This window comes from Phocoena phocoena, chromosome 6 (assembly GCF_963924675.1).
Source record: "Phocoena phocoena chromosome 6, mPhoPho1.1, whole genome shotgun sequence".
In the NCBI taxonomy this organism is placed as follows: domain Eukaryota; kingdom Metazoa; phylum Chordata; class Mammalia; order Artiodactyla; family Phocoenidae; genus Phocoena; species Phocoena phocoena.
Window position 1 is genome coordinate 114094788 of NC_089224.1, and position 27741 is coordinate 114122528.

The following is a 27741-nucleotide window of genomic DNA, read 5'->3' on the forward strand; positions in this document are numbered from 1 at the left end:
TGAAGGCGGTTCCACGGTCTCGCCGCGTCCTACACGGACGGGTGGTGGTGCTTGACCTTCCACCGCTTGGACCGCACCCGGAAGAAGAAGTACATCAACATGAGGAACAAGGACGAGGCCACGTAGAGCACGACACACAGGCTCATGTCCAGGCTGGAGAAGCCCGTCCCCAGGAAGGCCGCCCCCGCCCCCGCCCCCCCGCGGCCCTCGGCCCCGCTCAGACTCCCGAGCTTCACGTCCAGCGCCTGGTGCGACCTCTCTGACAGGCGAGGCTTGGGGGGCAGCACGCCGGGAGGACGGAGACTCTCAGCACCTCGGTCTGCGGGCGGCTGCCCTGGGGAAGCGTGGCCCCCCGCCCGCTCCGCGCCCGTGGCCGGGGCGCCTTCACCAGCGTCTCCCAAGTCCGAGGAGTACTTGTCCTCGAGGTTGTCGCTGCCGTAGTGCCGCTTCAAGAACAGGAGCACCTGGCCTTCGTTCCAGCTGGTCAGGCCCTGGATCTCCTCGTGGCAGGCCGGGCAGAGGTCCGGAGTGGGCCACGGAACCTTTGGGAACTTCGGGTCCTCACTCGGGTGGCCTGTGAGGAGGAAGGGCCACCGTGAAGAGGCCTCCCAGCCACCTGACCGCCCACCCCGGCGCCGCGGGCCCCCGTGCCTCCTGCCTGCCCACTACCGCCCTCTCCCTCCACGACCTCCACTGCCACCGTCCAGTGGGGTCCACACGACGCTCCCCTCCCACATGCCCTCCCTGCACGGCTGCCGGCACGGCACCGCGCATCCTCCCTCACGCCCTCTGGTGGATTCCCGGCCCACGGCACAGGGAGCCGTCCACACTCAGGCACCACCACTCACCTGGCCAGACCCCACCCCAAACACCCAAGCGGGCTGGCAAGTTCCCAGCTCCACGCCCTTGACCTCGCAGCCCTGCTCAAGGGGTCCCCACCTCCGCTGTCCTCCCTTCCCTCAAGGTGCTCCCTCAGCATGCGGACGGGCCGAGGGGACCCTCTCCCACGCCCTCCCTCGCTCCCTCGTTCAACACCCGTGGGCAGAGCGCTGCCTGGTCTGTCAGGCAACGACTGGGGGGCAAGCCCTCGAGGCAGAGCCACGAAGCCCCTGCACTCGCAGCTGCACTTCCAAACTCCTGTTTCTCTTCCACTTGCGATGCTGCGACAGCCCCGGACCCCCGGCTCCCACAGGCCCCGCTGACAGCAAGCGTGGCCCGTGGCTCCCCGGGCTCCTGGAACTCGCTGACCTGACTTGGGGCTGCCTTGCCACCTCAGAGTGCTTCCGGAAGCACACGTAAAGGGAATCGGTCAGTCTGTGGGCCTCCTGACTCAGCAGAGGCGCTCTCCTCCGGCCCGCTCACCGTGCGCATGACGGGCCGCGGCTGGGCAGAAGCTGGAGGGCAACGCACACCACTCAGGGCCTGGGTGCGCCCCTTTGGGGTCTGCGTCCAGCGGGGGGTTTGGGTTCACACCCCGAGAGGGGAGGAGATGCCAGAGCGTGTCCCGCGCAGCACTGCGTGGACCTCAACCCCGAGGCCAGAGGCGGGACCGAGGGGGCTGGGGGGACACGCAGAGTCTAAGGAACCACACGACCACAGGCGCCTTTCTGGCGCAGCATCTCGTGGGGCACAAGGCGGTGCCCGGACACGGCAGCCTGGCTGGAGTCCCGCCGGCTGCCCTGGGGCTGAGCGCTGCCGGGACGGGGTCACCACGTGGCCCCTGAGAGGGCGGGCAGACTGACGCCCTGGCCGTGGAGCCGTCTGTACCAGGGCCACAGCGGATGTGCCTTCACCTGCAGCCGAAGGCGAAGGACAAAGCCGCCAACGCGAGTGGCCGCGGCCACGTGACTGGAGCCGCAGCGGTCAGCTCCGAGTCCAAAGGAAAACCAATTCTCTTTAGTGCTTTAGCTGTAAGATGTTTTTACGATACGGTGGATTAAGTAAAAACCAATAGTTTAGTGGCATTTTCTATTCATCTCTAGTAAGATTTATTTCTCAGTGGATTATTTTTAAGCCTAATTTTAATCTACCATTGATTTAGGAACAGTTTGAATTACTTAACTATGAGAAAATACACGCGCCCTAGTTTTTTTTAAACAAAACCACCCCGAGGAGTTTGGTCTACGGTCTGAGAGCAGGTTTTAACGACGCTAAAATTTTCCTTACTGAAAATTAATTATATTCCAAGTCTTCCACTGTCGAATTTACTCAGGGGCCTAGCGGGCTACCGAGGGGGACAGACGTTTCCGTTTCCACGCAGCCCGGGAGCCCTGCAGTGAGAGAACAATCTGGAACGCCAGGGACTGGCAGCCGGGAATGGCTGTTGTCTCTGGCAGCTCCCTGGCCAATGCCACCAGGAAACTGACATCTGGTCAGGGCAGACGACCCGGCCGTGAGCCCCGCGGGCAGGCAGGCTGGCACGCGGGGGGCAGGCAGCGCGGTGGCGCAGCTCAGGTGCCATCCCCGCCACCCGCAGTTCGGGCTCCGCACCCGGGCACAGGCCACGCGGAGCGGCTTCTGCTCACCTGCCAAGCGGCTGTTGACCACGTTATGCTTCTTCCAAAGCCAGAGAATCGCCTGGTCCGGGGTTTTCACGGAATCCATCGATTCTTTAGCCATTTCCTCAAAATGCTCACTGCATTCCTTACACCCGAAGAAGATGTGAATGTACCTCCTGATGGCCTGCAGCACTGCCTGGGGGTCGTCTTCAAACCCTGCGGAGGGACCAAAGCGTGTCGGACTATTTCCACTAGAACCGCAGGGCCTGGGGTGGCATCGGGGGAGCCAGGGACGAGCTGAGTGCCTGATACAGGCCACGGGCCAGCCCCCTGGGTCCTCGCACGGACACGGGAAGAAACCGGCCCCTTCCCGGACACCCACCACGACCGCAAGATGGCTGCTTGCTGCCTCGACACTGCGCCAGATGCGTGCAACCCAAGAGCAGACGGCTGCCTGTGTCCAGCTGCCGGAGCCACTCCAGGACGTGCTGGCCCTCAGGAGAAGGAGCCAGAGGCCTGGAGCTATTAGGTCTGCCAGGAGCCCCTAGCCCACGCCCAGAGGTCCCGGCTCGCCCCAGGCTTGAGTCCCATGTGCGACTTTCCCCGCCCTACACACGACCCGGAGGCTCGTGCCAGGCGTGGCAGCCGCTCACTCGGACTTGCAGTTTGCTCTGCTTTGGAATCCATGCGGAGCACAAGCCCGGATACGAACCAGGCCTTAGGAGGGGCCTCCGGGCTTGCTGCCAGCCCCGCCCTGTGGCGGATCTTCCACGAAAGGGGCAGCAACGGTCACGGGCTGGTCAGCTGCTGGGGCTCCCTCTGGGAGCGACGGAGTGGCAGGCTGGTGAAGGTCTGCACTCTTTCAAAGAGGCCGAGACTCTCCGTGTGAGGAAACCCTCCAGCATCTACCAGCCACACGGACGGTTTTCACCACCGGCTGTAAACACAGACCCTAACGGGAGGACAACGGGTGCCGAGTAAAGGTCCTGGGAGCGTGGGGCACGACGTCTGAAGAAAGCAATGCCAAGAGCAGGACGACGCAGCCTACAGTGCGCTGAAAGGAGGACCCCTGAGGACGGCAGAGGGGCAGCAGCACAGGCCTGGACCAGAGTCCTGTCCAGACACTAATACGGGGGACTGGGCGTGCGAACAAGAGGCTGTGAGATTAAAACATTAAATGTCAGCGCTAAAAGACATCCAGCAAAATAACTGGAAAAAAAGAAGACACGGTTTTGGAGGCTGAGTCCATCTTAACGGCAGCCCTCACGAGCCGCCTCTCTCTGTGGCCAGTGCGGTCCTGACGCCCGGGAAGCCGGACCCGCCCGGAGAGGCCTCGTGGGCCGTCAGCCTCGGCAGTCCTGCTCGTGTCGCTCAGAGAAGGCCCGAAGCCGCACCCCGCCACCTGCCCCGGGCTCCCAGTGTTTCCCAGGGCAGCCAGGGGGCACCCAGCCCCGAGGCCACGTGCACACGCTGCGGCCTCACTGTCGGCCGGGTGCTGCTGTCCCAGCTGCGGGCCTGTGGCTGGCATCTGCCGCGCCCGGCGGGGTAATCCTCCTTCCCGCGCCCCCACCGACCCACTGCACGCTCGGGCCACCCTAATCTTTAAAGTGGACAAGAACCTAAAGCCCTACCTGTGGGGGATTAGAGGCCGCAGCAGGCTTTTCATCTATGGGGTTTAAGCATGCAATAAGGAGAGGAAAAACCTTCCAAGACATAATCCGGGTCTCAGTCTGACCCAATTCTTTCGGCGTGAGACAGACTCCTCGGATACTGCTTCCATTTACGCGACGAGGAGAAAGCGCGCTCGAGACCTCTTTCTTTGTGTGCTTTGTCATCCCGCTGCCCTCATTCTGCCGGCATCGGTGCTGTGGGATTTCACAGCGCGTCCCGGCGATGACCTCCTCCCTGCTGTCCCCACCTCCTTCTACGTGTCTCCCTGTTCTCAGCAGACCTTTCCGCACAACTGAGGCTCACGTCTCAGACGTGGGCTCCAGCGCCGCGGCCGGCGTCCCGCCGGGCGGTGCTGAGGCTCTGATCTCACCCGCTGTTGGGCTCCCGAGCTTTCTCCTGAACACACCCTACGTGTTCTGCTGTGAGATTCTTGAGAGAATTTTCGATTGAAAGCCCACCTCTCCCACTAGACCCCAGAGGAGTAGAAATCCAGCGTCCCCTGGGGCAGGGCCGGGGGTGGTAGAGGTGTCTGAAGATGCCACCTGCCCCTCTGCTGCTTCTCCCCACAGGTAGCCTCTATCTCCCCACCACGAACCCGGGCTGGACGAGCTACAGGCTGTGGTGGAAGTGATGCCCAGACCCCGAGGCCCCTCCCGGATGTGGCGATGCCCCGTGGGGAGCTGGCGCTGCCTGGGAGCCCAACCTTCTGAGTCTAGACCAGTCAGCCGCCGCCACCTGAGCGAGGCCACAGGTGAGCCCGTCCAAAGAGCCGAGCCCCAGAACCATGAGCAAAAACCTGGTGGTTGTTTTAAGCCACGGCGTCTGGGGTTCGTTTGTTACACAGCAAAAGGTAACTCTAAAAGAATTCTACAATTTTACTGGAAAGAATATTTGGACGGTGTGGGTCCCAAAACTTCACTTTGACTTAATACAGACGTCAGTGAACCTGAATGATTAAAAAAACAAAACTAGGACTTCCCTGGTGGCACAGTGGTTGAGAATCCGCCTGCCAGTGCAGGGGACACGGGTTCGTGCCGTGGAGCAACTAAGCCCGTGCGCCACAACTACTGAGCCTGCGCTCTAGAGCCCACGAGCCACAACTACTGAGCCCGTGTGCCACAACTACTGAAGCCCACACGCCTCGAGCCCGTGCCCCGCAACAAGAGAAGCCACTGGAATGAGCTCACACACCGTAACAGAGTAGCCCCCGCTCGCCACAGCTAGAGAAAGTCCACGCACAGCAACGAAGACCCAATGCAGCCAATGAATACACAAATAAATAAATAATAAAATAAAAAATAAAATAAAATACGGAACTAAAAGCAGACGTTCCCATGGCTGTCAGGGGCCTGCTGAAACTGAGAGGCACACACAAAACACAGTCCAGAGAGGATCCAAAAATCCAACACGTTTTTTAGCACTTTGCGTGGGATATAAACGTGGTCCCACCTCCTGTAGCCACGTCTGTGGCGTCGCCTACCCTCGTGGGCCTACTGGCTCACTTCTAACGAACAAACATGGCAGAGGTGACGGACTTAACACCACCGAGGGCCCCGATGAAGTCGGCTGCCTATGGGGAGGCCACACGGCAAGGAAGGATAGCCCCCCATGTGGGGCGCAAGTGTGGGGAGGGTGTCTCTTCCCCACCGTCCCAGGCCAGCACTCTGCGCCCAGGCTCTGGGAGACCCGAAGCCGCAGACCCTGGTCAGGCCACACCTGAGTGCCCGCCCCACAGACGCCGTGAGGTAAGGAGCGTGCGCTGCTCCAGGTGACTTGTTAGAAACAACAGGTAACCATACGCTTCTCCAAATGTGTTTCATTTACTCTCGTGTTCTTTAAAGCAAAGAAGGAGGCGCTGACACCGAGAGGCGTTCCTGGCCAGTGCTCCCTCACCCCGCCCATGACTCACATCCCCAGGGTTCAGCCAGGCCCTGGCCGTGAGGGAAGAGGGTGGGGACTCGGCTCCGGCACCCCAAGCCGGCACGGGGGCTGAGCAGACCTCCAGAAAAGACGCTCACCTTCACCCTCCTTAGAATGGACCCCGGGCCCCCTGAAGGCACGTCACCCTCTGCGTGAGCTTGGGACGGCCCCGGCAGGCAGTAGCGCAGCACCCGTGTCAGGTGGCCCAGGTGGGGACAGCTCACCTGTGCCGTCCAGCGCTTTTGGATGGGTCCCAGCTCGAACAGTCAAAGTGTGGAACAATTTCCACAGAGAACACGTGTAGCCCCTCAGCTCTGGTCGGCTTCCTTGACATCCAACCCACTTTATGTGATTAGTAAGGAATATTCCAGAAATCTGGGGGGGGGGTGGGAAAACAATAAGAGATAATTGAATTGTTAAAATTAGTTGGTGGTGGACTTCTCTGGTGGCACAGTGGTTAGGAATCCGCCTGCCAAAGCAGGGGACACAGGTTCAAGCCCTGGTCAGAGAAGATCCCATGTGCCGCGGAGCAACTAAGCCCGTGCGCCACAACTACTGAGCCTGCGCTCTAGAGCCCGTGAGCCACAACTACTGAGCCCATGTGCCACAACTACTGAGCCTGCGCTCTAGAGCCCGTGAGCCACAACTACTGAAGCCCGCGCGCCTAGAGCCCAGTAGCTGCAACTGGAGAAAGCCACGCGCTGCAATGAAGACCCAACACAGCCAAAAAACCAAAAAAAGTTGGTGAACGTGGTCAGTCTTGATTGGGCGGTGGTTACACAGGGAGCACGTCTCTCAAAACTTCAACTGTACATCTCACCATGTGTAAATTTAAATCCAATAACGAATAAATGAGAGGAAAAAGAAGTCTCTATTTTACCAAAAGAGTTCTCAAAATACGGAAACGTGGCCCGTTCTTTTCCAGTCTTTGGGGAGAAGGGAAGAGCTCACCTGTGTCCTCATGAAGCAGCCCTAGGCAGCATCCAAGACACCCAGCTTTTTTTTTTTGGCACCCATCTTGTTTTAAAGTTAGAATTAGTTACAACGAGATTCATAGAAGACTAATAACAAAAAAATTCAATTGTCAGGCAATTCTCCATCTGAATGAATAGGACCTTCACCTTACAAGCAGCGAGCCGAAGGCCGAAGGGCTGTAACAGCCCAGAAGCGGGGCTGTGAACTGCGCTCCGCGGGCGTCCCGGCCCCTCGGTCCCCACGGGTGACTGCACAGGCCCGGTCCCTGCGGGTCTGAGCCCCTGCTCTCAGCCACCTTCCCCGTCACACGGCTCAGGTCCCATGGATCAGAGACCAAGGCTAGAAACCGGCACCCACAGGGCCGCTGGAATCAGACCCCGGGGAGCCTACGTCCTGGAGCTTGTGGCCACAGACGCCGGCCCAAGACCCTGGCCGCACACCCGGCCTGCACGGCAGCTCGACCCATCGCCTTCATTCACTACTTTTTTAAGTGTGAAATCTAGATGAGTTCACTAAAAAAACAGAAAACAAACCCTAACGCTTCACTGCCTGACAAAACCCCCATCGCCTCGGTTGGCCGTCTGTCCCAGACCCAGGCAGAGGCTGGAGGTTGCCGTAGAAACCAGGCGGCAGAACCGGGGAGGGAGACTGGCGGCTCATCGGACGAGGGCAGGTGCGGGGTCCCCCATGCTCGTCGAAGGGGCTGCCTCACCCGCATCTTGTTGTTGACCAGGTCGAGGACGGCGTCGTAGGGGATCCTGTCCAGGGGCAGGCTGGCCAGCCACTCCTGCAGCGTCTCCAGCAGCTTCCTGACCGGCGGCCGCCCGGGGAACAGCTGAGCAGGGAAGACCACACTCAAGGACGGGTCGGGAAGCGGCCCCCACGGCACGGCCTCCCAGCGGCGGAGACCGGGCCTGCCCTGCCCTGAACCCACCAGCTGGAGGGAGCAAGCGTCTCCAGTCCACCCAGGCTCCCACGGAGAACAGGGGTGGGGGTCTCTGGGGGAACTAGAGTTTCCCCAGAACACAGACAAGGGGGAAGCCCGCACTGGACCCCATTCCTGCAGCTCCACCACCGCCCGGCATCCGGGACACAGCCACTCATCCTCATGCCCAGCAGCCACTTCACGACAACGGACCACACGGCCGCCGGCCGCCGGGGCCCTTATTTATCACGTTGTCAAGGGCTTGTGGGCCTTTCTGAAATCACTGCCTACTCATTCCACGTTCCTCATGGTAATTCACGCTAATCCCGCCCGCTGTCCTGACACTCCCTCACCTCCCCCGCTGCCAGCTCTGACTGTCAGACTAACTGGAAAAGGCATGCACACCCCTGCGGCTTCCATGCAAAGTGCCATTGCTGGCTAACTCCACGTTGACACTCAGGCCGCGCTGGCAGCCCAGGAAGCCTCGAGTGCAAGGATCCCAGCGGTCCTGCAGTCCTTCTGTGAGGAATTTCGATTAGATGCTGCCAATGAAATGTGCAAATTCAAGGCTGAAAGAGCTCTTGGAAACCTGGGCTGAGACCTGACTATCAACGGTGCTGAGACAGATGTAGCTGCGTCAGCTGCGGGAACAGCCAGAGCGGAAACATCGCGTCTTCAGCTCTGCAAAATCTGGGTCTTGCCAACACTGGTTCCAGGGCACCACGACCAACGGACCAGCATTTAAAGTTTAAGTAAAGGGTAGAAAAGTTATTCAGAATAATTTATGCTGATCTGACCCACAGGCTCTGCCCAGGTGTGGAGCCCTCCAGCGTGACGCTGGGCTGGAACGAGGACAGAGAACGCGAGGCACGTGTGCAGCAAGACCCCTGTCCCGATGCGGAGGGCAGGCGGGGGCGTTCTTAAGGAACGAGGACAGTGGGGGGGCTCCGACCTCTGCGGGGCGCAGCGTGAGAACTGTCTAAACAGCTTCCGTCTATTCATTTGAAACAAATCAGCCGACTCCTTATTCTCTTAAACGTTAAGTTCTACCTCCTGAGTTTCTTCAAAGATCTTACAACGTGAGTAAACCCTGACCAGCGGAAGTGTTGGCTATGAAGCACCTTGAAGCACCTTGTCAGGGACCGCACACACGTGGCAAGGGAAACCTTTCAGAATTAAGCTTCCTTATCTCTTAGATAACAATAGGTGTTATGAAGGGTGGCCTCTGGAGGCAGCTGCCATAGCCAGCGCAAGACCAAAGGTGACCAAAGGCGACCAACAGCGGGCAGGGCGTGTCTAGGGCCTGGGCTATCTCAGAGAGATCTCAGAGAGAGGAAGGGCCACGGCCAGGGCTGCTGGGCCAACAGAACAGGGGCCCAGGTCCACTCCCAGGGAAGAGGGATGACCGACTGCTCCAACCTCTGCCCAGCGCAGGGGCTCTGGGCCCAGAAAAACACCACAAGCCTGGACTTTCAGCTCTGGAGCTAAGAGTTCTTGGCAGGAATGTAACCCCAACACCCACTCCCCTCTAAACGTGAGCTGACACAGCAGCCACCACGTGCCCCCCACCCAGGGCCCACCGACACGACACCGCAGGCCGCAGCCGTCTCGCTGCCCGGCGGCCCGCCGCTTCCCACCTCTCCTCCCAGCTCCCCGACGCACAGGCCTCCTGCCCACTCCCCGCTCGTCCTGCTGGCCCTCAGGCCTTCCCCGGGCACCGTGGCGCTGCCCTGCACAGTCCCCGCCCCGCCCCCGCCGAGTGCGCGGGCGCCTCCACGTGGCCAGGGGCTTTGTGCCCCGCAGGCCCCCAGCACACGGCAGGCGTCTGGGTGAGTGGAGGACGGGCGAGGTCGCGTGGTCAAGCCCAGACGCCCATGCACCTTGGCCAGGACGGTGACGAAGTCCTTGAGTGTCTTCAGCTCGGCCCCGGCCAGGGACCTGCGGGCTGCCAGCTCCACCCTCAGGAGGTGGTGCAGCCCCGATTCCAGGTCAGCCGCGTACAGCTTCGACCTGGGAGGAAACGCTACAAGGTCAGTGTGGGCGCCTCTCTCTTCACATAGATTCCTGCATGCTGGCTCCTACCCCAGAGGGACGCCACCCCGGGGAGACAACGCGGAGAATCCCCGAGCGCCGGCAGGTGGCTGGCAGGCTTCTGAACGAGCGGCCCTGCAGTGACCCCCGGACCCCCAGCCACACACTCCCGGCAGCTTCACCCACCTGTCAAATTCCCTCCAAACCACGGCTTCAGAGTTGTCTTCTTTGCTTGCTTTTTCAGGCAATGAAAGCGATTTCTTCCTCACACCCGGCAATGACTTCAAATAAGAGGAGAAAAACGATCGGAGAGGCTTCCCGCTGCGAGAAAGGGGAGGGCAGGGCGCGGGCTCAGAGGCGGGCTTCGGCAGCCTGGCCCCCGTCCACAGGCACCTTGTGGCCCCAGGTTCAGAGCAGCCCTCCCTCTGTAACTCCAGGGTGACGTGCACCACCCAGCCCAGCCATTCTCTGGGCATCTACTGCAGGTATCTTGGGCGGGGTGGGATGGTGGCAAAGCCCGGGCCTCGGGGAGCTGGCCCCCCACCTGAGAACATAACATCCCCACGGAACAAAAATGAATCGTAGTACTACGCTGGTTTGAGCATCTGCCAAGATCAGCTTTATCCTGTGGTTTCGACATCCTCTGCCCACAGGCTGCCAGCTCCGCGTGGGGCGTCCGGAGTTGGGCGGGGAGGGGAAGGAGCGCCCCGCCCCTCCTCACAGCCCGGTGGCTCCTGGGCACTGCGGAGTGGCCCCTCCACTGGCGGGGAGTGGAGGGCTGTGGAGGCCGTTACTGTGCCCTCCCCAGGTAGCTCAGGGGCCCCCCAAAGGGTCCAGAGCTTATTTTCATTCCCCAAAGGAGAACGCAGCAGTTACGGGTAAAAATATCAACGTCACTTTATGTTGAGGGTGTACAGATGACGCTCTGAATGTAAAACGAGCTTTTTACTCCGAAACAAGATGGCGGTTTGCTCAAGGAAGGTCTGCTGTAGAGCCGGGCGCCCCCGGTAAGACCTCCTGGCTTACCCTGAATTCCATTTTTTTTAAAGAACAGAAAATACACCCAAGGAACTACGGCGTGCTTGAGGCTCCTGGGGGCGGCGCCCTCGGTGCCCCAGCTGAACTTCCCAGAGGCTGAGACAGGAGCCCCAAGGGAGGAAAGCGCCCGCCTTCCCGCCACCGTGTCCACACGCGGTGCCTCGCCAAGAGCTCCGGGGCCGCGGGCGAGGCTGGCCTGGGGCCTCCGGCGTGAGGCTGGGGGGCCAGGCAGGCAGCTTACCTGCCCGCCTGTGACGCTCTCCCAGCCTCGCCTCAACCTGCTTCCTCTTCAGCCAAGCTTACCCGACGGGCGGGCAGGCACCCAGCGCAGAGGCCAGCGGCCTTTTCGTGATGGTGCTGCGGGTGTCAGCAAGGCGAGCGCCCGTGTGGGGCCTGCAGCCGGTCTCCCCCACCACCCCACACACCAGTGAGCGCCCAGGGGCTGGGGGTGTCGGTGGCGTCACGAACATCCCTGAAGCCAGACTCTACTTACACGGTAACTAATCCGTGGGACCCATTTGGGTAAATCAAGTAACACGAGGGGACAGAAGAAACACCGAGCTTCTGCAGAAAGGCTTTATCCCAGCCCAGCGCTCTCTTCACCTCGATGTTCTCGTAGGGAATCAGGTCTAAGATCACCTGGGCAACGAGAAAGTAGGTCGCCTTCGCTGTGGACAGCAGGGTCCTCCGGAAACAGACTGACGAACGCAGCTTCTCACAGCATCGCAGCTCATCCCCTCTAAGCCAGACCACCGACATCCCTGTTCTGTGGCACTTTCAGGCCCCCGACTGTCGCACGGCAGGAACTACAGCCTCCTCACCGAGCAGACCATCAGACGGGTCTGTGCTGTGTTCCTTACACACCCTCCAAGGCCCTCAGTCGTCAGACAGGGACGGTCAGCCCCACGTGAGCTGGGGCCGCGCCCCAGCCTCCAGCTTCCCCTCCACCCTCGGGGCCTGCGTTGGGAGGCTGACGGCGTCCCCGGTCGGCCGTTCCTCCCTCCAGAGCTGCCCAGTCCAGGGCTGCTGAGGCTGAAGGTGCAGTGGTGGGGGGCAGTGGCAGTGGGACCCCCGGGTGGCATCTCAGGAGCTGGAAGAGTGTGAAAAACTAACAGCAAGCCCCAGGCGTGCCACCCGGACAGTCGGGTGCGGAACCACCTCTCTCTCAGGAGCGACAGAGCCGTGTCCCAACCAGGGGCCTTGCTGAGAGCGGGAACCGGGCACCCGCCTGGCAGCCAAAGCCCCACTGGGACCACCACACTTCCTTCCCAGAGCCCCGATCTCGGAAGAACAGTCGAGAGCCCAGCAGGGAGGGAGAAACATGGCACCCGGGGCTAAGTTCCGGAGTGAGGTGTCTTCTCTCATCCCTAGGAGACCTCGGGGTAAAGAATCCCTGTCCTCCAGCCCGGCTCCTGGCACCTGGATTTTACTGAGACTTTGCCAAAGGCAAGGGCTTCAGACCCACACGTGTGAAGTGATAACAAAGCAAAGATTCACGACAGAAACACTGTTTTACAGAACCTGGGATTTGGCAAAAGTTGGGAGTTCAGAATACAGCAAAGAAAAAATCTTGATCATAACGCCTAGGAGGGCTCCCCTGGTGGCGCAGTGGTTGAGAGTCCGCCTGCCGATGCAGGGGACGCGGGTTCGTGCCCCGGTCCGGGAAGATCCCACATGCCGCGGAGCGGCTGGGCCCGTGAGCCATGGCCGCTGAGCCTGCGCGTCCGGAGCCTGTGCTCCGCAACGGGAGAGGCCGCAACAGTGAGAGGCCCGCGTACCAGGAAATAAATAAATAACGCCTAGGAAAGAGAGAATGCCCTCAGGGAAGACGCGCGTCCCGAGGGCCAGGTCTGCCGTGAGTCCCTCCTGGCCACCCCCCGGGGGACCAGGCCCCCCCCCGACCCAGAGGACCAGGCTGCACTCGGGAGCTGCTTCCTCTCCCCTTGGAGGCAGAGCCTCACCCCAACAGTCTTCTCTGTAACCAGTGCATCTGCTGAATAACACAAACGCCAATCCCAAGAGTACAACAGATCAGGCGGACGTAGTTACTGCCACACAGGAATCTGATCACAGACCCGACACTGGAAGAGGCGCAGACAGTACCTCACGTCCAACGTAGGAGCTGTTGCTTTCAAATAAGACAGCCACGTAACGGCCGCCGCTGCTGTCAATGAGAGAAAGAACGTCCCTGGGCCTTTGAAGAGGAAAAGAGGCTTTCAGTGCTTTCAAGGCCATCGCAGACCAGTGCCCACGTCACTTAGCGCAAGTCGCTACTTCACAAAAGTACACTCAGCTTGCAGCGCGCCACCTTTTTACGGCACTACGCACCGAATGGGGTTCAAGGACGGGCACCCGGGAGGCCTGCCCTCGTCCGCGTGGCTCTGCAGGAAGTCGATCAGCGCGTGCCGCACCGTCTGCGGCTCCCTGTCCGGCCCTGCAGGGCGGTACCCACCGTCACGGCCGCGTCTGCCTGCCGAGCGCCCGTCCCACCCCAGGGCCCCCGACAGTGCGAGCGCACACGGCCGTGGATTCACACGCCGGGAGGCCTCTCAGCAACCAGCGTGGGAATCGGTGAGCTCCAGGGACACACGGCCACGGGGGGGCGCCCCCCCCACGCACGCACACGCACGCGGCGTGGAGACAGAGGCATGTGTCCATCTACGCCGAGTTCAGAGGCAGGCAGACTGCCCTCACTGTGGGCTCCTGGGGGGAGCTGGGGGGGGATCACTGACAAAAATTCATCGGGGTGCCCTTGTGATGTGTGCACTTCTCAAACTTTTCTTTTTTCCAGAAAAGTTTACTTAAGAAAGTAAATTTCACCACATTTGCCAAGGAAGGCAAAGCACAGAAGAAAGAATTCTCGCTGAAACTAGGACCGTTTGAACCCTTACAGGAAAGGAAGGGCCGATGGTGCCGATGTAAACGTGCCAAAGCCGGGGTGAGGGGCAGACCCAACCAGGGCGTGTTCTAGTCTCACGTGAATAGATCTATCTAAGAGGGAAGGAATCTAGGACGGTAGAATAGAACACTTAGGTCCTTACCTTTAAAATCTTCTCCAGTTGTAAAGTCCTTTGCAAATGCTTTAAAATACTAAGAAGAAAAACAAAGAATAAGAAACAGCCTTGCCTGGCGTCTGTGTAAACGTTTAATCTTTAAGCAACAAAACGACCATCGTCTTTGAGAGCTTTAGTCCCTTTTTTCCAGACACTTGACGTTGACTGATGACGAACCACATTTCTATGTGTTTCTGTGGATGACAGTGTTTCCCTCCAGATTCACGAGTGGCTGCTCAGTACCAAGCGGGACCCTGCTCTTTACATTTTCTGCCCCAACAGGGCTGGAGCTATGGCAGACGGCGCGTCCCCTAAAGGCTCCTGGTGCTAGATGTTCACGGTATGTCTGCTCAACGACACAAAAACTCCTAGGGACGAGGGCAGGCACTACATCAAGTGTCTTTGAGCAGAACAAAAGGACTTTACATCAAAATTAAAAACTTTCTTCATTAAAACACACAGTAAAGACAGTGGAAACAGTGACAGGCTGGGTGCCGACACCCCCGGACACGCATAGCTGAAGGAGGGCGAGTGTCGGGAAGACACAGGACTCCTGTAAATCAGTCAGAAAAGCACACACGGGGGAGAGGAAAACGGGCGACTGACTCCAACAGACAGGGCCACCCGCGGAGCAGTGATCACTGCCTGTCACCCGTCAGCAGGGAAGGCCCAGCACCGCGCTCCAGGCCGCCGCCAGGGGGCACAGGACACACACGAGTGCCGGGCAGCTCAGGGCCCGTGGCGGTAAGCCGTGCTGCCGGCGGAGGCCAGCCCCACCCGGTGTGCGGGTGATTCCAGCAACGTCCTGTTAGGAAAGAGAGGAGGCCCGAAGCTCACACACAGCACACAGAGCCCTGTGTGGAAAGCTGAAACAAAATAAGACAGGAAAATAAAACAGTAACACGTTTCGACACGGGGCTCAAGGGGAGGGTGACTCTGGTGGGGCTGGGGCACCAGGCCAACCAGTGGGCGCAGCAGCCCAGCCAGGAGACGGATGCACGGCTGTCACCAGGTCAACACCTAGAGGAGAAGCAGCTGACGCTGCGCCACAGAGAGCGTGGGATGTGAGGGCTGAGAGGCAGGGGGGTCTCCAAGCTTCTCAGAGGTCACTTCCAAAAGCTCAGCTGTTTTCCTGAGATGTAAAGTCACCGTGATGCGCTCGGGTGTAGGCCAGGGACCGCACACGTGCGCACACAGACCTGGGTCTGCTTCTCAGCTTCCAGTCCGCCCCCTAGTGGGAGAGACAGGGACAGGCCCGTGGGAGGGACAGCCGTGCAGGCACACGGCCGGGCCACACGCCGGCACCCAGACCCAGCGCCGCACACCGACACCTGGGGGCCTCAGACCGGCTCTCAGGGCAGCTCCCGGCCATTCCCCCACCCGCAGGCCTCACCCACCTCCCCTCGCTGGGTGTAAGCAGGAGCTGCGGGTACCGTCCCACCACGACACGGGTGACCCAGCAGGGTGGGAGGAGAGGCGCCCCTCTGCAAACAGAACCCCCCACGCTTCAAGACGCCCGCCCCAAACGCTGACAGCGCAGCAGTCACACAGCTGGTGGGTTCCAACTTAAAGCCGCCGCCACGCGCAGGGAGGAGGTGCTCACCCGGAAGGTGGGGTAGAAGTGGATCTCGTAGGCGCGGCACACCTCGTGGTTCTTCTCTTCCGCACAGTCCAGGGCGGCGACTCGGATGGCAGCGGCCCAGTCTGAAAAGCAGGAGTGAGACCGTCAGTGCGGGCGCGTCCCCACGGTCCACCCAGGCCCGCAGCCTCGCGGGCCATCCCGCAAGCCCGTCCACGCTCGGGACAGCCCTGAGCTGAGCTGGGAAAGAGGATGGGACCCTCATCAGCGCTGTTGCCTAACCTGCAAATCGCCCCGCGGCCTCCTCGGTCTCCTAATTAAACGACCCCGAGACGGATGAGAGCGCTGGGAACAGAGGGCTGCCATCAGCCCGTGGCGGCCCTCCGTCAGGGACACCGAGCCAGTGTTTACAGTTTAACTGGACGCATGTGGTCCAGGCCGTTTAGCCAGAACGTTCCCGTGTACTCACTCGAACGAGAGGAAAGGCCGGCAGCGTCCGGCCCCCGGTCTTTCAGGCCAGAGACACAGCTAGCTGTGTGCAAACACCAAGGAAGTGGTTCCGAACCCTTTCCCCGAGGCCCTTCCCGCACCCTCAGACACTGCTGCCGTTCTCGCGAGTAGAAAAGGAGCGGCTTCAAATACCTTTTTTCCTACCTTTAACATCAACACTTAACCAGCTCACAGTTGAGTCCTGTTTCACTCAAACCCTGAGCCCCTTCCCAGCGGTGCCAAGTGGGCCTCCGCCAGCCAGTCGTTTCAACATAACCGACCACGCGCCTCCAAAAGGGAAGAGCTTCTTTCCCAGCACAAGCGTCCTCTCGGCACCACACCAGCTCAGACCAACAGCTTCAGCAGCAACAAACATCTGGTCGGGAGTCCAATCTTCCTAACTGTCCCATTTTTGCTTACTTTGTTTAAATCGCGTCCAAACAAGGCCTGTCTTCTACACCCGTGGTCTCCCACCATCTGGATTTTGTGAGTGCCCCCTGCCCCCGGGGTTTTCTGTAAACATGCGGACCTAGATCTCAGCTTTGGGGAAGAACAGTTCCCAGGTGGTGTGGCATCCTTCCAACAGGAGATGGGTGACCTCTGGCTGCCTTCCTTCTTACTGACACCCCCGCTCCCCGCCCAACACTTTAATTCCCAAGGGCTGCAGGCCAGACGGCGGGCGGGGGCAGTTTGTACAGACGAAGCTGTGCCCTGGAGACCCCGAGGCACGGCTCGCCCGGCGGTAAGGGCGGAGCTCGTCCCTTCGGTCACCAGCTTCCAAGGAGCAGTCTCCCCAACATGCTCCAGTGAGGTTTTCCCTTTAAAGATTTGCTCCCTTCCTCTGGGACGGTAAGACTCCCAAATGTTTCCTGGCTCCTCGCCTACAGGGGAATGGGCTGCAGGGGAAGCAGGATGAGCTGGCGGCCTCTGCAGACACACAGAGGAGCACCCGGGCAGGACCGGCCGGAGGGCGAGTCCTGCTAGCTGCCGTCTGCACCATGGGACTTCTGAGTGGGAACTGACAACGGTCCATCCCTGAGGCGCTGGTGAGTTCTGACAGACACCACCCATCTAAACTAGTCATCTGGTTATAAATCACGCCAAACGGGTTTTCTCTGAGTGTTGCTACGACCTGAGACTCCAGAGGTTGTATTAAAAGCATGCCTGGAAGGAGAGAGAAAATACTGCCCATCACTAAGTATTATACAAACATGACGCATTCTACATACTAGCAATTCAATCATTACTTTTTTTTCCACCTCATACACCACTTTTGCTTAAAAATACATGCCTTTGGGACTTCCCTGGCGGTCCAGTGGTTAAGATTTTGCCTTCCAATGTAGGGGGTACAGGCTCGATCCCTGGTCGGGGAGCTAAGATCCCACATGCCTCGGGGCCAGAAAACCACAACACGGAATAGAAGCAGCGTTGTAACCAATTCAGTAAAGACCTCAAGAATGGTCCACGTCAAAAACATCTTAAAAACACATGCCTTTTCCTCTGTAATTATACAAAATATTTACCAACGTTAACATAATGCAAAGAATCAAGGAAAAAAAAAAAAACAAAACCAAAGTTCTGCTTTCACAGTCAACGAGCGAATAGTGTTGCACTTAATGTGGCCTCAGTGAAACCAGTTCATCTCGAGGCCATTTAAACGGATGGAAAACAAAACTCACAGAGCCCTCCCAAATCACAGGCCACATCTCTCCGGAGTCTCCAACTACAAGGACCTGAGGAAGAACAGTTAACGCTCTCATCCACTTAGTGCGGCAGAGGCCCAGACGCAGGACAGGACGCGCGGCTGGCAGTTGCTGGGCTCCCAGGGCCACCTCCGCCCTGGCGCACAGACACAGGGCTTCAGGGCTTACTGAGAATCTCCATGGCACACTTTCACTCCATCTTCAAAAAAAGTGCTCTAGGACCCAGACAGAAAGAAAACGGAAAACTGCTTCAAGAGCTGACACCATGCACACAAGGGAGCCAGCCCCGGGCAGAAAAAGCCGTTCACGAGGGTGCGGTTTTCACGGTGGGACTTGGGCCCACTTTTTTGTTCTTCAGATTTTTCTTAATAAGTGTGTGTTATAGAAATAAATGTAGAAAACTTGGGAACCTCAGGGTACCTGCGGGGGCCGCGCGTCCTGTCCCTCAGCTCACACCGCCCAGGATTCCCGGCGCAGGAGGCCGCAAACAGCACCCAGCACGGCTGCCACGCGCGGCCGCAGGGAGAGGAGGCCGCAGGCCCGGGTGCCGGCCCTCCCAACTCTAACACGGCGCTGGCTTCACACACGGCCCCGCTTCAACAGCTCCGCGACTGCAAACGACAACCGCGGGCTCCACGGGCTGCTTGGCCCACAGAGCCGAGTCGGGGCCCGGTGCCCACCCTAGCCCGAGACTCTGCCCGGCCAGCGCAGGGACACCGGCCCCACCACGACGTGCCCGGCTCTCAGCCCACAGGACACAGTCCTCGGGCGGACGCTGTCCTCTGAGTGGCCGGCCACGTTCCTCCTCAGTGTCACACACGTCGCCTCCTCACAGGGGCCATCCCTGGCCCTGCCCAGGAGCGGTCACCAGGGCAAGAGGAGCCCTGCCAGCCTCTCTTCCCAAGCGGAGCAAGTTCACAGGTTACGCGCTGTGGGGCCTGCCTGGCGGGCAGCTGGCTGTTACGCAGGCGGGGCCTGGAGCTCTGCCCGAGGTCCAGTCGGCTCGGTGGCTCCAGAGCCGGCGGCCCGTCGTCCAGGCAGGCAGAGCAGACGCCGCACCCGAGGCGCCCGGCCCGCCCTCCACCCAAGCGGAGGGTCCCACCAGGATCTTCTCCACGCTTGGCCCTGCTGCCTCCAGACGAAGACGTGCCCCACTTCCAACTCAGCGCCCCCCGACGCTGCCACCCTAACGCCCGCCCCCCCAAACCCTCAGACGGTCACACGTGGAATGAAGCAGCCGTTTCCTCTGACAACTTCTTTAAAAAGCCCTGCACAACGTGGCCCCTTCTTAAACGTACAGACAATCCTTGTACTCCCAACACATCTCACACCTTCTCTTCACTGGACGTGGGCCACCCCAGAGGGCAGGAACCCCTTCGCGAGCGTGGCACCCCACCCCGACCACAGGATGCAGCCACGTCACGGGCCGGAACGCATGGACGGGGCCAGGCCCGACCCGCACGACGCGCCTGTGCCGCGAGGGCCGCTGTCACCTCCTCCCTCCTGCTCAGGACTCAGCTCTCAAGGCAGCTCTGCCGCTCGCGACCCCGGGCAAGCCTCACAGCCAAGCCTGGGATGCGACTGTCTCCCTTCCTGCTTTACCGGCTCCAAGTCCCCACGGGATGACTGAGGGGGGCGGGGCGTTCTGCCCTGGAGCTGTGCCGGTCCGGACCTCTGGGCAGTAGCCGGGAGGGCAGAGGAGACCGCCAGGCAGGGAACCTCCCCACCTCCTGTTACATTCATGACACACGGACCTTGAGCTCGCTTTTCCTTGCTTTTGGCCACGCGGCATGTGGGATCCTAGTTCCCCGACCAGGGACCAAACCCGCGCCCTCTGCAGTGGAAGCGCAGGGTCTTAACCGCTGGACCGCCAGGGAAGGCCCAAGCGTGCTTTTCTACGAAGTCTCCAGGCAGGGCAGCCCGCCCACAACTGGCAGGTCACCCTCGTCCAGCTCAGCATCAACTCGCACCTTCCCAGTGAAAAGGTGGAAAATTCTCGGCCTGACACAGGGGACGCTCGGGTGGGGAAACAGGCTTTGCTGGGGGTGGGCGCCCGCATGCACCAGCACCCTGGGAGCCCTCCTGGGAGGGAGTCAGTGTGCACCCACCATCCCTTCAAGCTGGGACCGGGCCGCCGCCCTGAATGGACCCCGAAGGTCCTCCAGCCTCACTGTGTCCCACCCCAATGCGGCAGGCAGCGCCGGACAGCATAAGGACACCCGGCCGGAGGCAGAACGCCCGGCCCACACCCGCTCTGCCACCAGGTTTCGAGGAGCTGGGAAACTTAGGAATCTCCTTGTGCCTGTGTCACCCCAGCTGTAAAACAGAGACCCTAGATTACACCTTCCTACTCAGGTTTTTCAGCCTCCAAAGTGCCTTCAAGTGTCCCAGGCACCCAGTAGGTAGACCCAGCCCTTCAAAATAGGGTTCAGCTGCCAGTGGCTTCGAAATGAAAAAGAAAAAAAAGTTGAGGTGTTACCTGAAAAAGCAATGGTGCCTCAGGAGCAGTCCGGCTGTGCTGCAATGCCTTGTGGGATGTTTAAGAAAAACTTACGCTGGCCTAGTCCTTCCTTGGACATCTCTAATATATGGAATGCTCGGTAAAGTTACTAGCATGAGGGGTCCCTACACCGAGTCCATCCTAAGTCAGTATCAGGGTATAAGTTTCAAAAAGCTAAGAGCATGACCCATACATTGCAGAGGGAACAGGTGTCACACATGCCCTTGACCCGGTTACTGAAAGGCCCGTTCGGGGTGAGAGAGGACCAAGCACATGGCCACCAGCACCAGCCCAGCTGAGACAGAGCTGGCCAGCGCCAGCAGGGTTCCCTTTGCCACTGGACAGAAGGGATTTGCATCTCTGCCCGATAGGGTCTGTGAGTTCGCTGCAGCCTGAACTAACGGTCATTAAGCAGAGGTCAAACACAGGTGCACCCCTGGCCCCAGTCCTTGGGGAACCTGGGGATGAGGCCACATGACGCTGAGAGGACACGAGTCCCACCTTCTGTCCGAGTTTTACATATGTCTCAACAGCAGGATGTGGAAGAAAACTAGCCCGACCGGGCAGTGCCTGACCAAGGGCAGGAACGGCAGCTGGGCCCTGGAAATGAACGCGACAGTGACGCCACAGAGCCCCGGGCTGCCAACTGTTTCACTTGGCAAGTCTGGGCCGAACCCCATCTACCCCAGAGTGCACTCCACCTGGAAGGCCATCCTTCCTCCCGTTCGCAAACGGACACTACCCCCCAAACACCTTAACGCTCTGGAGGACAAGCGCTGCTACCCTCCACAACCCACCCCCCGAGCCCGTCAGCCCCTCACGAAGTGAGCTGGCACGGGGTGGGGCACCTCCCTCCCCTGCGGCACTCCCGCCGGCCAGTGGGCCTCTGGCCCTCAGTCCTCCAGGGAGCAGCCAGGGATCCTCCAGAGGAAGCAGGTCATGCGGCCCCGGCTGAAAGCTCCTCCTCCTCTGCTGGCCAGGCGGAGGGAGAACACGGCTCCCCCGGCCCCTTTCGGAGCTGGACCCTCTGGGCGCGCCCCGGCCCTGCCGTGCCCCCACGTGGCGGGCCCCTCACTCAGCGGCCCTGCCCTGCACCGCTCCCACCGCCCCACTCCCCTTCCCAGGACTTACCCCCCCAACCCACTGCCCATGCTGCCCGCACCTCCCCACAAGGACGGGGTCCACGGGAGGGGGAACGCACTTGGATTAATGCAGAGCCGGAGTCTGACGCTGCTCCGGCAGGGCGCGTGCTGGCAGGCAGAGGACAGCCCCCTGCCCGGCCCGAGGGCTCCCGCGTCCACAGGCGGCCAGGGCTCCAATCCAGACGGCGCGCCCCGTCGGGGGGGCAGCCTGGGGCGGGGCCTGCCCACACCTCACACGGAGCCGCGGGAAGGCCCGGAAGGAGGCAGATGAGGGAGAATTTCGGTTATAGAGGCGCCAGCAGCCACTGCAAGTATCCCAGCAGATGGACGGCATTCACGCCACACAAAAGGGAGACAGTCTATTTTATCAAATAAAATGCAAACCACTTCAGAGGTTGAGCTTCGGGGTCTTTGCCCGTTCAGCTGGTACCCTCCCCTCCTCCTGCCTCTCCCACCTGTTGGGACCCCACCACACAAAGGAGAGAAGCGCTCTAAACCGAATGCAAATTGCCTGCTTTCAGGACGAGACAGAGTCAGCCACCCCCAACCAGACACGGGGGTGAAGCGCGCCAGCTGCGAGGCAGGGAGGCCGCCAGAGCCTCCACAGGGAGCAGCGGTGAGGCCCGCGCGCCTGCTCCGCACTCCCACTCGTGAGCCCGTCTGTTTTCAGTACCGCAGGCTTAACAAATACTCGTGAAACAATTAAGCTTCTATGCGCAGGGGACTAAAATTTCTTTCAAGTCTGCTTGTCAAGTAGCCATATTACTTAACCTAACAGGATTAAACTTCTCGCGTACCTGTCACGTTCTAATGAAACATCTACAGAAGTCTGACTTACAGGCAAGCGACAACTGGCTGCAGGAGATGATTACAGTAGAGATGAAGTGGCCTCCAGGCTTGAACGGGCGCGGCCGGGGGCAATGCTTGAGGCCCGGCTCCACCCCGGCCTCCTCTCCCTCCTCGCCCTCGCCCTCGGCGAGTCAGGGTGCCACTGGCGTTTCTGATCCCACATTCCAGCTGCTGGAGGACGCTCTGGTCCCTGCACACGCCCCCTCCTGGACGAGCAAAGGGCTGTTCAGACAAGCTCCAAGTTCAGGCTGCAAACCAGGACACACAGGCCTCGGCAGAAACTAAGCCTCACGCTAAGGAGCACGCGTTACACACAAGCCCCCAGAGCAGCCTGGAGTTGGGCGCTCTGCCTCAGCCTCGCCACGGGGCAGAGGGCCGGGACTGGGTCTCGGGCGTCCTTTCAGCCCCCGAGTTCGCCCGGTATGGTTAAGCTGACACTGTACGTGGTCCCGCAGGCTTTGCAGTGAGCCCACTGGATGCGGACAGGCTCCTGCCGGCTGGAGGCTGTGCACCGCGAGGCAGGAAAAGCCCCCAAGATGGGTAAGGTCCCTGACTTGCCTGCAAAGCCCAGGCAGGCCGGCGGCATTTACCACCAGGGCTCCTTCACTCAGTGTCGCGGGCTTCACACAGCGGCGGTGTCCCTCTGGACGTGGTCGCAATGAAGTCTGGGTCTTGCAGACAAGTCTTGGTGGCGGGAGCCCACAACAAGCTTTGCTGGGCCCGTAACGGGGAAGGGGGGGCGCCCCTGCCCACCCACCTCTCTGGGGTCCAGGTGAGCTCCCGTTCCATCAGCACCCCCTCCTCCCTCAGTCCCGCCTCCTTCTGCGGTGCACAGGTAATGACCCGTGGGGAACACCAGGTGGTCTAGTTCACGTCCACGAAGCCTGCGGCCATGCTGACCAGGAGACTGCTGGTGATGAAGAGCTCACTCGGAGGTGAGACCAAGCCCCGGCAGCAAGAAGGGGCCCGGCTGTCCCCGCAGATGCCAGGAGCGAGCCGTCGGGGCTCTGGTGCCCCTGGCCTGCCACTCAACCGTGTGACCACACGTGGGTGACGGGAGGAGAAGGGGTGTGCGGCGGGTGCCTGCCTGCCAGCTCCGGGGCGCCCCTCTGAGTCTCTCATCAAGAATTCTGGGGCCAATGACAGAAAACCTGCCCCTGCTTCCCTGGCGCTCTTCCCCAAAGACAGAGCGGAGGAGAGATGGGCCGGGGCAGACACCAGGACCCGGTGATGCTGAGAGGGACACTCCTTGCCTTGACAAATCTCGGTGGTGGCGGGCTGCCCCCCCCACAGGTGTCTCAACTCCCACCTCAAAAGGAAGTGGCGGGCTTCCCTGGTGGCGCAGTGGTTGAGAGTCCGCCTGCCGATGCAGGGGACACGGGTTCGTGCCCCGGTCTGGGAAGATCCCACATGCCGCGGAGCGGCTGGGCCCGTGAGCCATGGCCGCTGAGCCTGCGCGTCCGGAGCCTGTGCTCCGCAACGGGAGAGGCCACAACAGTGAGAGGCCCGCGTAACGCATAAAAAAAAAAAAAAAAAAAAAAAAAAAAAAAGGAAGTGGCATCACCAACTGAGCTAACATCACAGCTCCGGGCAAAAGGATTTTCAGGGACACAGAAGGGTTTTGTTTTGCGAAGGACTCAGAAGTGACAGGCCTGAGCCAGATCTACATAAACGCTGGGAGGACAGCTGACACCCAACAGTAGATCTTTTGTTGGTTAAGCCATCTTCTTCGAAGGAAAAACAATTATTTTCAAAATCTTGAAAATATCAGCGAAGAGCTAAAGTTCAATCCAAATCTTTTAGGAAAACAAAGGTGTCCCTAAGCTGTGCACAGAGAGGCCCTGCCGAGCGGAGGAGTCCCGCCTTCTGCACCCCTACCCACGCTGAGCAAGTGGAAGAGGCCACTTAGGAGGCGCTCGTGGGGGGACAGCAGGGGAAGCAGGTGCTCCTCTAGCTCAGTGACCACCACCACCCCAGGCAATCTCAAGCCAGGGAGTAGAGGCTGTACTGTAACCACCCACCTTCTAGAAGCCACAGTGCTGTCGAGACTGGGGTGGGGGGCAGATGGGGCAAGCTGGCTGGACACTGCATTTCAAGAGGGGTGGGAAGAGGCACCTGACGGGCCTAGTCCAAGGCCTGCGTGCCCCGGGGACTCACTGGACACTCCAATTCACAAGTGACTGAGCCGGCCCAAAGCAGCGACAGCGGGAGTGATGACTGCGCTCAGACTGACCCCTGTGGGCGCTGGGCGCCCCCTCCCCTGCATGACGGCCCACGGCCAGAAGGCGGCGCTGGGCAGAGGGGCTGCGCCAGCCTCCTCGGTGAGGGTGAGGGCAGTTCTTCCCAACGCGTTCCACGGGGACTTTGCGGAAATGAGGCACCAGAAGGGCCCTGTGGCCAGTTACGTGGGACCCCAGGGCCAAGTAACGGGTTCCTTTACTGGGGAGTTCTCGTGTGTGGACAGCCACGAGGGGGTACTGCATAAGCCACGCTTCCGCCCCCTTTGGCCACAGGCCCATCCCTGCAGTTGTCCTGCAGGGTTAGTGTCCCGAGCACAGAAATCCTCCACCTCTGGGGCTTGTACTGACAGGACGCCAGGCCTCACGCCCAGAGCTTCTGATCCAGCAGGCCTGGGCTGGGCCAACCAAGTCCCCAGGTGAGCTCTCTCTGGGGACCCCAAGTGCCAAGGCTCTGCCTCCAGTCAGAGCTGGAGCTCGGGAGCCCCCTGGGCAGTTTGGCTCTCAGGGCCCCCTGGCCGCCGCTCCCCTCACCCTGCCCCGCCTGCCCTGTCTTCCGAGCCACAGCTGTTTCTCACTCAGCCACATCTCCTGTCTCAGGCCTGCTCTTCCTGCTTTGACTTGTAGGATGTCCAACTCATTTAAGATAACCTTATTTAGCTAACAGTTAAGTTAATCACACCATTAGGTATGGGTTTTACTAGTTTCGGTTCCAAAAACAACTTTGCTTCTGAGTTCCAGGGACAATTTTCAAGGCTCCTTACATGCTGGTTCAACTATGAAATAGTTTGCGACACTCAAAGCTGGTTTATAACATTTATATTTCAGACACTAAACTGAAAAAATCAAAATATGCACAGAACAGGTGACAAACGTTTTGCCAGAGCGACCCGCGTTTTAATTTACCTGTGTTTCCGCCACCCAATGACAAAAGAGAATTGCAAAGTCCTCTGTTTGGTGTCAAAGCAAAGGCTTAAAAAAAAAAACCTACTAAGGAGTAAAACATCCGTTTCATAGTCTCTGATTTCAGTTCTGACCAGTGCCAAACACTAGGGACTCAAGAAAACATTAGATCAAAGAACAGACCCTCTAGAATCAACAGGCCCCAACACCCTAAGGCAAAAGGAGACGCACCTAAAAATAATCATTTACAGTCATGCACAAAAGCCCTATTTAGACTTTTTTAAAGTTCCCTTATGAGTCTGTCTAGATACGAAAAAATCACAACAGGGTTGGATGTAAAACTAAAGTGCAGGAAGAGAACCTAGCAATTTGTTGCTCTCTTGCCCACCGAAATACATAATTAGAGGTCAGCTCAACCTCAGCAAGAGCCCTGCCAAACCCAGCTCTTGCCGGAGACCAGCTCCCACTTCAGAGCAATTCGCATTCCGTTCTGAAGCGTGGCCAGCTTGCAGGGAGGCTGCAGCAAAACGCCTGACTGGCTACAACTCTGCCACTTAGAGCAGGCCAATAGCTTAGTGACTGATTAGCAATTTGCAACATGACAAAGGTGCCAAACATCAATAAACTGTGGGAACATGACCAGAAGTTTGGTGGGTGACAGATTTATCCAAGGCTGCACGTCCATGAACAAGGAACCAACCAATGAAATGCTTTGAAGGTCTTTTTCTGCTTCTATAGAGAAGTCTCCAGCACAGTTGGACATCTATGTTGTGGACACTCTGAGTATCCACCATATGCTCAGCTAACCAAACCTGAAGAGGATGAAGAAGGACTTACAGGGAAAGTGGCTTGGAAGAGGAATGGGGATCCTCAAAGAATGAGGAGTCTAGGCGCTGGAGTGGAATTACTGAGGATGGCGTGCCCGTCGGGACACAGCTGGGATAAAGGCCTGGGGCGTTAATGAAGGTCTTAGGGGCTCAAAACTAGGGGTCTGGAGAGCTAGGCGACAATGGGGAGGCCTCCCTGTCCCCAGCTGTGGAGTGAGGGCTGGAGGAGAAGGGTTCTTGTCATTCTGACTTAAGACGACCGACTTCCCAAGATCTCACCGGTCAGATAGGGGATATACCCCGGGGTGCGGGCCAGCGGCGGCCTATGCGAGGTGCCCCCGTAGGGCAACGGGAAAGGGGCCTGAGAAGCTGCCGCGAGCCGGAGGGCAGGTGCCAGGCCGAGCGGCCGGGGTCGAGTCCCGCGCGGGGGCGCGCCTCACCTCGCACGTCCCCGGCCAGGGCCCGCCAGGTGGGCGCGTAGCCGATGCAGTGGCCGCACCACGAGGAGTAGAACTGCACGAGCCACGCGGCGGAGCTGTTGGCCGTGGCCCCGCGCACGCTGCCGCTGTCCAGCACCCACACGGCGTCCTCGCCCGCGCGGTACAGCCGCGCCGCGCCACCCGCGCCTGGCCCCGCCGCCGCCGCCAGCAGCACGAGCAGCGGGGGCAGCCGCGAGGGCCGCGCCGGGGGCGGGCGCCGGACTCGGGCCTCCGTCCCCGCCGGGGCTCCCGGGCTGCGCGCCGCCGACACCGACGTCCCGGCCGCCGCCATGTTGGGAGTGCCGCGCCGCGCCTGACCTTTCACCCTGGCAACCGCCGTCACGTGCGCCGCGCGCGCCCGGCCCCTCCTCCAGCGCCCGGCCCCGCCCCCACCGCCGGGGGCCAGGCCCCGCCCCCAGCTCCGCCCGCTCCCGGCCCCGACTCCCAGGCGCCCCTCAGTCCCGGACCCTGAGCGCCAGGCACCGACTCGCCCCTCCTCCAGCCCCCTGGTCACGCCTCCTTCCCCGCCCCTGAGCTCATGGCCCCTCCCCAACCGCCTGGCCACGCCTTATGACCCCGCCCCCGCGCGCCCGGCTCCGCCCCTCCATGCCCCGCCCCCACTATCACCGCCTCCGCAGACGCACCCCACTCCCCACCCCAAGCTGGGATGGGGTCGCCAGATTTAACAAGTGAAGGTACCGGACGCTCAGTTAAATGTGAATTTTAAATAAACGGAGAGCTGTTTTTTGTTTTTGGGTTTTTTTTCGAGAGTTGTTTTTAAGTCTAAGTATGTATCATACCTGAAATGCAAATTTAATGGGACATACTTAGACTTCAAAACGATCCGCTGTTTAAATGAAATTCACATTTTATTGCGCGTCCTGTGTTTTCTCTGGCAACCCTACCTGCGGCTTCAGAGGGT

The 27741-nt window shown here is 60.0% G+C and overlaps 1 protein-coding gene across 1 annotated transcript; it reads right to left on the minus strand.

Moving 5' to 3' along the window:
• Positions 1 to 29: 29 nt before the first annotated feature.
• On the minus strand, positions 30 to 27111 carry QSOX2 (quiescin sulfhydryl oxidase 2). The gene is made up of 12 exons (XM_065879505.1): positions 26781 to 27111; positions 15715 to 15815; positions 14100 to 14148; positions 13387 to 13492; positions 13162 to 13252; positions 11552 to 11697; positions 10207 to 10341; positions 9870 to 9999; positions 7777 to 7899; positions 6314 to 6464; positions 2526 to 2714; positions 30 to 574 (listed from the first exon to the last, which is right to left on the minus strand). Exons 1-12 carry the CDS (start codon positions 27109 to 27111, stop codon positions 30 to 32), a joined length of 2097 nt encoding a protein of 698 aa, XP_065735577.1.
• Positions 27112 to 27741: the final 630 nt, after the last annotated feature.